The sequence below is a fragment of the Homalodisca vitripennis genome, unplaced genomic scaffold (assembly GCF_021130785.1).
Source record: "Homalodisca vitripennis isolate AUS2020 unplaced genomic scaffold, UT_GWSS_2.1 ScUCBcl_339;HRSCAF=2120, whole genome shotgun sequence".
NCBI lineage: Eukaryota > Metazoa > Arthropoda > Insecta > Hemiptera > Cicadellidae > Homalodisca > Homalodisca vitripennis.
The window spans coordinates 77571-86569 of NW_025776464.1; the positions used below are offsets into that span (position 1 = coordinate 77571).

The 8999-nt window shown below is 37.5% G+C and overlaps 1 protein-coding gene across 1 annotated transcript; it reads left to right on the top strand.

The window, feature by feature from the left end:
* Positions 1–1959: 1959 nt before the first annotated feature.
* LOC124370591 (MFS-type transporter clz9-like) lies at positions 1960–3522 on the top strand. The gene has a single exon (XM_046828885.1). The coding sequence runs from the start codon at positions 1960–1962 to the stop codon at positions 3520–3522; it is 1563 nt and encodes a 520-aa protein (XP_046684841.1).
* Positions 3523–8999: the final 5477 nt, after the last annotated feature.

Below are 8999 nucleotides of genomic sequence, written 5' to 3' on the forward strand. Positions count from 1 at the left end.
AAGTGTAAATAATTTAAATATTTAGACACTATATTTTTACTACTTTTTTTAGAGGTGGGTCAGATGCCGCAGAAGGGGGGGACAGATGGCTTATGGGAAAATAATATAGAGACTGGTGTGAGACAAACAACGTATTTATTACAACCTTTTTAAAACACCAAACAGAATAGTAAACTTGAATTAAATATGAAAAATCAAACTTAGTATGAATCTGCAATAGATATTTTGTTGAGATAAAGTCTCAAAACAAAACAAAATTAGAGTAGCATAATTTTTTATGTTTTAAAATTTATCTTTTTTAATTTTCTCCAGTCTTACTTCTCTTCGTCCACAATCGCCACACTTGCCGTTGAAAGAATAAATGGAACAAGTCTCATGCAGCCAACGACTGCATTTCACGCACTTGATCCAGTCTGCTGTAGACTTGGTTTCTTCATATTTTTCTAGGCACTCTGCACAATGGGAATCATCAACAAATTCGTCAATTGTCATACTGTCATCAGAGCCTATCAGTACGAGACTTCCCTCACTTTCGGACGACGAATCATCGTATTTGAGTTTCTTTTTGGGCTGGATCTTTTTCAAGAGACTCTTCTTCATTTTCAAAGTAGGATCTTTCTTATTAGTTCTTTTCTTTTTGTCTTGCTTTCCAATATCTTGCTTCTTCAGTTTTTTGAAGTGAAAACTTCTTTAGGCGCGTTGAGCATTTTGGTAGAGGGTAAAATCCTCGGTTCGCGTCACCGACATGCTAATGATACTAACCTGCATGAAAAAGTCAGTCTCGCTGTGTTTTTTTAACCGTAGACTTGGCCGCGGACTACTAACCTGCATGAAAAAGTCAGTCTCGCTGTGTTAAAACTGTCCCGGCGGAGTATGAAAACAGACTGCGAAAATCAGTGACCTTTACGGCTTCCTCTCGCGATTTAAAAGTGAAGCCAATGTCGTACAATTCTGTAAGATGCGTCAAATTAAAGCTCTTAATATTGGCAATCTATTGGTTACATTTTTAAATATTAAAAAAATTTCTAAATAATTTTGATTATTGCTTACATTTCACATAGCGTTTACAATGACAAGAAAAAAGTAGTAAGCGAGGATTTTTTTTATTTTTTGGTCAGACAAAATTTGTCAGCGAGAAAGTTGTGTGAAAATAGATGAATATTTTTTTTGTAATTTATCATTTTTTTATTGGAAGTTTATTTGAGCCTGTAGTAGCGTATGAAGTGATGAGTGAACGTTTCTGCCGGAACTGTAGTTGGCGCATTGGTTCACTGATACCGTATTAACTCAATAAATTAGTTTATTGTGCAATAAAAATACCTTTACGAAAGAACCAAGTTAATTTAACTAATTTATTAGTTTTAAAAATATTGTGGGTTTAATTGTTATTGCAATTATATACTTTATCCGTAGCAATAACTGTAGAGGTAAAGGTGGTAATATGAGCCCTGTAGGTATTATGAGCCCCCAATATATCTGGTCATACAGCGCACGCAATCTAGTGGGGATCGATGGAAACACTGTATTAAGTTCCTGTTTAGGCCGCTAGAGCACTCTGGTTCAGTTATTGATGATAGTTGGTGGTTGCAACAGGTGTTCGTATTTTCTTCAACTAAGAAAACTTTAAAAAGGTACTTTTTAGCCATTAATTATGATTACTATTCGATTGCAGTAACTCTAATAGGCTAAGTAATCTAATAGAGTAGGTTTTAAGCTTTGATTTATTGTGGGTGATAAATAATTCAGACAGTAACAAAGATAGATTATGGATGAAGGAAATTCAATATGGCGATGTCGGTAATATGAGCCCCCTTCTGTGCCTGTTATATGAGCCCCATCTTTAAGGGGCTCATATTACATGCACTACAACTTGTGTTCCTACTTTTATTGTTTCAGATGCCACGAAAGAGTTTAAGCAAGGCACCTAAACCTAAAAGAAAAAATTGGAATACCGATGATATGGTCATGGCAATAAATGCGATTAGGAACAAAGAAATGGGATTGAAAAAGGCTTCTCAGAAATTTTCTGTCCCAAGACCGACTCTGCAAAGACTTGCTCGAGGTGACAAGCCACCAGAAGAAGCAGCTGCCACTCGTCTGGGAAGGAAAACTATAATGGGAGACCAGCTGGAAATGGAGCTTGTTGAGTACCTGCTTCAGATGGAGAGCAAGTTTTACGGTCTCACCAGACAAGATGTTCGCAGAATAGCTTACCAACTTTGTGTAAGAAACGGGATAAAAAATCCGTTCAAAACAGAGGGGTTAGCTGGTAGGGCTTGGTTCGACCATTTTATGAGGCGGCACAAGGATGTATTATCTGTATTGAAACCTTCAGCAACTTCATTTTCAAGGGCAAATGGATTCAATGAAGAGGCAGTAAACAATTTCTTCGACATCTTAGAAGCTGAGTATAGGAAACACAAATACCCAGCCGACAGAGTTTTCAATGTCGACGAGACAGGGATATCTGTGGTTCAGAGTAAAATTCCCAGAGTGATTGGTTTACGGGGGAAGAGACAAGTGGGAGCTCTTAGCTCAGCTGAAAGAGGCTCTCTTGTGACTGTCATCTGTTGCATGAGCGCAGGGGGCACTTTCATTCCGCCCATGTTAATTTTCCCAAGAAAAAACATGACAGATCTGCTTATGAAAGGTGCTCCACCAGGGGCGATTGGTAGGTGCCACCCTTCAGGGTGGATACAATCAAACCTGTTTACAGACTGGCTACGCCATTTTATTGAGAAGACTAAGCCAACAAAAGAAGATCCTGTACTTCTGATCCTAGATGGTCACAACTCTCACACAAAAAACATAGATATTGTGAATCTTGCGAGGGATAACTTCATATCAATCATTAGTTTGCCCCCACACACGTCACATAAGCTACAACCGTTAGACAAGTCATTCCTGGGGCCACTAAAACACCACTACAGTGAACAAATACGCCGGTATATTCGACATGGCGAAAAACGAGTGGGACCCTATGACATTGCAGAGCTTCTAGGACAAGCGTACCTAGCTTGCCAGACAGGGTCGATAGCTGTGAATGGGTTTAAAACAACCGGATTGTATCCATGCAACAGGAATGTCTTCACTGCTGCAGACTTTGCACCATCATCTGAAGAGACATTCGACATGGAAACCCTACTGCAAGCAAGAAAGAGAAAGCCGACACAGCCTCAAATGGTACACAACTTTGAACACTCAGAGGAGGACGTCGATGATCCTGAAGAGATTATCCAAAGTCTAAGTGAGGATAACCCGCCCGAGACCGAAGCCCACCTACAACCCATCACATCCACCTTATTTCGACCGTCCACTGAAGACCTAGACCTTGCAGGTCCATCCGGTGAATGTGGAAAACAACAACATTCGACAACTGCTGTGTCACCAAAGGATATATGGCCTGTACCCAAACCTAAGAAAAAAGTTTCAAACAAAGGACCGAAACCGTCAAAAGCTGCTCTGGTCACATCATCACCCTACAAAAATGCTCTGCTAGAAGCAGCGGAAAAAAGAAATTGACTGACGCTAAAAAAGAAGAATCAGAGAAAAGGAAAAAGGAAAAAATCCAGTCTGCAACAAAGACAAAAAACACTGTCAAGTCTGTAAAACGGAAAATTTTCGGAGACAAGGACTCAGATGAATCGGACTGCTCCGTCAATTCCGGAGAGTCAGTTTTGGAAATGCCTGTGGGAGTTGATAATCCCGGAGATGAGCATACGCCCTGTATGTTTTGTGAAGGACTTTACTCAGCCGATCATCGAGGAGAACTGTGGATCCAGTGCATGATGTGTGAAATGTGGGCACACAATGATTGTGCTGGGGCTGAAAAAGATGTGTATGTTTGTGACTTTTGCAGACCATAAAATATTTTCTGTTTGTTTACACCTTTTTTACACTGTTAAAGTTTTGTAATTAATAAAATACAATTTTCATATAGGATATTTTTGTATGACTGTCATTTTTAACACTCTTTTCCATGTATTTACTTTAGGGGCTCATAATACCAGCACAGAATTTTTTTTAACAATACGTCTTGTTTTGATTTTTTATTTTTTATTTCACTTTATGTTTAATTAATTGACTGCATTATTTATAAATATATTCACCAAATGTTCTAGTTGAAGTCCAACACAAATAATTTGGTAAAAATAAAAAAATAAAATTATTATTTACAAAAAAGAAAGTAGGGGCTCATATTACCACCTTTACCTCTATTATTTACAACGGTGTTCAACTCACTGTTGTTCAATCGGTGTTTACTCACTTGTATTCTATGTTTAACTAACTATTAATATTGAGCAATTACAACATATTTTTATACAGATAAATGAATAATGAAAACAACGAATATATTTTTAAACATTTTTAATATTTGTACGAATATTTGTATTTAAAATTTAGCATTATTCATTTTTATTATGTTTTTAATATTTAACCTCTTCATCATGAAATGAGTATTATTACGGTATAAGATTTATCTTACTAGCGTGGTAAAATAGATTTCTAGTTATTTGATAATATTTTTCGTGGATTTTAAAATTGGAAAATTAAAAACGCGTCACATTTACAATTACAGATGTACTGCTACTATAACGTATTGTTAATTACTCTCAACTTAATAGTTCCGTTTTCACTTATATTGGCAGTCCCACGACTGCTATTTTTTTCTTGAGATTCTTTTTTCCTTTTGATGAATTCAGGGCTTGTGAGATTTTCAGCTCTTTGTTTCCTGGAATTTACGTTTTTAGGCCTCTTAACTTGTGAAATTGGTGATATCTTGTTTATCATCTTGGTTGGTGTGTAAGGGTCTCGTTTTTGTGTGGCTTCAGTGCAACCTTTAGGTTGAGTAGGTGCAGGCATGAAGTATTTTTGAAGAAGATTGGGGTACTGAGTTGAAGTTCCTAACAAAGGGTCCTCTTCATTTTGAGATTGAGTTGATACATTCGCTATGTTTGATACTTCCAAGGGCTCATTTTCGGCTCCAACTTCTTGAGTTTTGCCTTCAGTCATGAAAGCATAGTCGGGGATAGCCTTCTTATCCAACGGCACGACATCTGATGCCTTAAATCCTGAAATTGCATTTTGGGTTGCTGCAGCTTGCCCCCAAGCTTTTGACAGCAATTCACCAAAACTGCACCCTTCCAATTTTTCTTGCTGTCACCTTTGTTTGATTTTCAGCTGAAGTTCCTCTAAAATGGTTTTAAACATCCACGTATTACAAGCCTCCTTGAAGTAGTGCTTAAGAGGTTTAAAAAAACTTCTATCAAGAGGCTGCAAAAAATGTGTAGTGTGACTAGGGAAGCAAATGAAAGTTATTTCATTGTTGGCAGCCAATTCTAGAGCTGGAGTGGACATATGAGACGAATGTCCATCAAGCAAAAGGATAACTTTACCTGGAACTTTTCGAGGTATGAAATGCTCCTCAAGGCAAGTCAGGAACAATTCACTTGTTATGTAAGAGGATTTAGGTGACATTCTTACGTCTGATCCAGGTGGCATCGAATCTTGCCATTCTACTTTTTTGTTTACCCCCTTAAAAATACAAAAGGGGGGTAGAAAATTCCTCTTAGCATTACAGCATGACACTACTGTAATATTTTCACCTCTTTCAGTAGATGAGATATGGTGAACATCTTTGCTTCCTTTTATCGCCACTACTTTTCCTGCTTCATTATTCAATTGAAAACCAGTTTCATCCATGTTATAGATTGCAGATGGTTTATTGAGCAGATCTAAATCCGTCATTGTCTGTTCTAACAACTGGAAGTACTTATTAATGTCGTCTCTGTTCATTCCAGTACCTCTTGCAATTGGAAGATTTTCTGCTTTACGAATACTGAGTTCTGGATTTCTATCCAAAAAAGAACGAAACCAGTCACGGCCTGCTTTACCCTTCTCGAGGTTAGGTAATTTTATCTCAATGCCAAGATTAAATGCAAGATCCCTGACATGACTCGGGGTTGGTGAAAATCCACATTCCTGAAGTTTTTTTACGTTATCAACTATTTTCTTTTCAGATTCTTCACCTAGGTAGCACTGAGGTCCACAACCCGACTTTTTAAAATTATTACTTGTCATCCGCCGTCTGAGTGTCCGTTCTGGAACACCTGTTTTTCGAGAAGCTTCGCGTATAGCATTGTTTTCTTCTTGGATTAACTTGACGGCATCCTGAAGATCCTTTTCAGACCATTGTCCTCTAGACGACGTCCTGACTCTCTTTCGAGGCATTTCCTGAAATATTACGAGCAACTTTAGACGAAAAACGGCCTTGGTTTACTTAAATAACAATTAAATGAAGAATAGTTACATGCGGCATCTGTCCCACAACCTAAACGCGGCATCTGTCCCGAGGCGCGGGGTAAGATGCCGCACCGCCATTTTGTACGAAGCTAGCGGCTAAGAAGCAAGACTATTGCCTGACTCTACTCTCTACCTACCTAAGCTACACTTAATGGGTTGAATTTTTACATATAAGGATAAATCTAACACTTTGAAAACTTACGGATATAATTTTATAGGCTTACCTTGGTCCTTGGAGTACGGAAAAAGCAAGTAAATACTAAAAACGCTGTATTAAAACAACCAAAACACGATCGGCACTTCTCACTCGACAGAGGCCCACTGTGAACTGGTTAGTTCTCACGTGGGAGCGCTAGTGTCGCTATTACGACCACTGCGGCATCTGTCCGCCCGCGTCATCTGTCCCGACTTTACCCTATCATTAATTGATAAACAAAAGACTTTCTTCAGAAGAAATGATACAGAAGCAGAAAATAGTCGGAAACAGAATTCTTTTAAGTATTTTCTTAAGATAGCTGGTGCAAAAGTAAGTTTGCAAAAAATGTTTGAGAATACATTTTGCATTGGTGAAAGATCAATCGAGGACCCTAGAAGTAAAGGGGTATAAGTGACAAAAAGCTAAATTTGAGTAAACGCCGTTTAACTTTGAGCCTTCACTGTAATTGCCACGATGTTTAAAAGATAGTTTTATTCTCCAGTTTAGTAACTGTAGTCATTACTAGTATTATTAGTAAAAAAACTCATGATTACTCATTTTGAAGCTATTTTTATATTGCTAAGCAACACTTGTACCCTTTTACGAGGCCTTTTTTCAATCGGTACTGGCAACAGATCTGGCAGGATAGGAGGGATTTTGCCAGCTCGAGTGGACTTCATAGATAGCTCATTAAACTCTTCCAAGCTATTTGCAGCTGTCTTCTTGTAAAACAGGGTGAAAGGCTTGTCCTGTTGGAAATGTAACCACTGCATACTCTGTATTCCATTTACGCTTTTCTTGAAGAATGGCGCAAGTGTGTGAAAGTCTAAAAAAATCGTCATTTTCCATCTGTACTGTAAAGAACTTTCTACTTGTAGAAGTAACTAGCTCCATCCAATGTTGAGCCACATACAGGTCCTTTTGGGTTTTTTTTCTTTTTCAACTCTATTAAACCAAAGGCTTGGTCACACTCGTTATAAAAATGACCACTTACAAAAAATCTATGATCTACAGTTTCAATATTAGTGTTTCTGACAATGTAGAGCCAAACTTTTACTGTCAGATGACTCTTATTTTGGCCCCCACAGTTATCACTAAATGCAGTTATATGTTTCACAGATGGCGGAAGGCTTCTGATATATTTTAGGAGACAAGATGATATTTCCTGACATCCACATGACGCCTGACCTTTGTGCCACATAAAGAAATGCGTTGTTCCAGTCTGTAGGTTATGAACACCTAAGTTAAAAATTCATAGTTGCCTAAGATAATATGCTTTAGAAGTCGATACATTAGGAGTTGGCATAGTCTTTTGCAAGTCAAAGATTATCGCAACTCTGCTATCATCCTTTAGCTTATGAAACTCTTCTTTTGCTGTTCTTACGGCTTCCGCCTTACGTAAGTGAATTTCTTTTTCTATCTGAGCCAAAGCTTTTTCTTCCGCTGAACCGTGATTTATTTTCATCTCAAATTTGTCGCATTTGTCACAGGTGTCTGTACTTGGCCTTTTGAAGCTAAGATTGAACTGGGTATTAAAAATATTTCTGTAAAAGCTTTCCTTTACAGGTTCTTCCCGTTTTTCCTTTTTAGAGAAATCACAATAAAGTTGTACATTTCTTTCAGATTACAATCCTGAGGTAGGTACCTCCTATTTGGAGTCTTATTTCTAGTGTAGTGGCTTGTCTACCTAGGGAACTTATTAATATGCTCTTTTATGATTTCAACTTTCCTTTCAGAAATTTTGTTAGGGGGTGATTTTTTTCCTCTTTTGTCTTTACACCTGAGGAGATTCGTTTCTTGTTTTCAACCACATTTTGTAAACGTTTATTGGATACATCAAGAGTTTTCATTAAAAACTCTATACATACTCTAAAACCTCCCAGATTATAAACACATGACACCTCTTTGTTGCTAACTGCATTTGGTTTTTTCTTTTTATAGTTTCAGTCTGTATAGCTCCATTTAGAAAAGCTGTTTGGAGATCCCAGCTACCTAATGCCCAATACTCTTTAAAGATTGAAAGTCTTTGGTTTTGTGAAATATTATTGGTACATTCATACCTGCAATGATGGTTTTGAAGTTCTCGCAACTTCTTAGATTCATGAGTTTTATGTTTTTGTCCACGTAAGCTTCACCTGAATTTCTGGCGATTTTGGCTCTGTTTTGTTTCCATGTATCTGGCCTACGGATTCTTTTTTTGCCAGTCTGATTTGGTGGTGGAACTGCATTAGCAGGTAATTCCTCTATCAGTGGCTCCGCATTCACATTTTCTTCTTCCGGATCATCTGCTGGATCTGGAAACATCATAAACATTACAGAGCTATTTTCAAGTTTTTCAGAATTTGCATTTCAATAACAGGTGTAAATTTACTTGCATAGTTAAGTAAAAACACTTAAAATATGAAAAGGTGAGAACTTTTTATTTATATTTTAATATGATAGTTCGATAATAAACTTAATACTGGAATTTATTTATACCTAAACTGTCACTGCTGCTGTC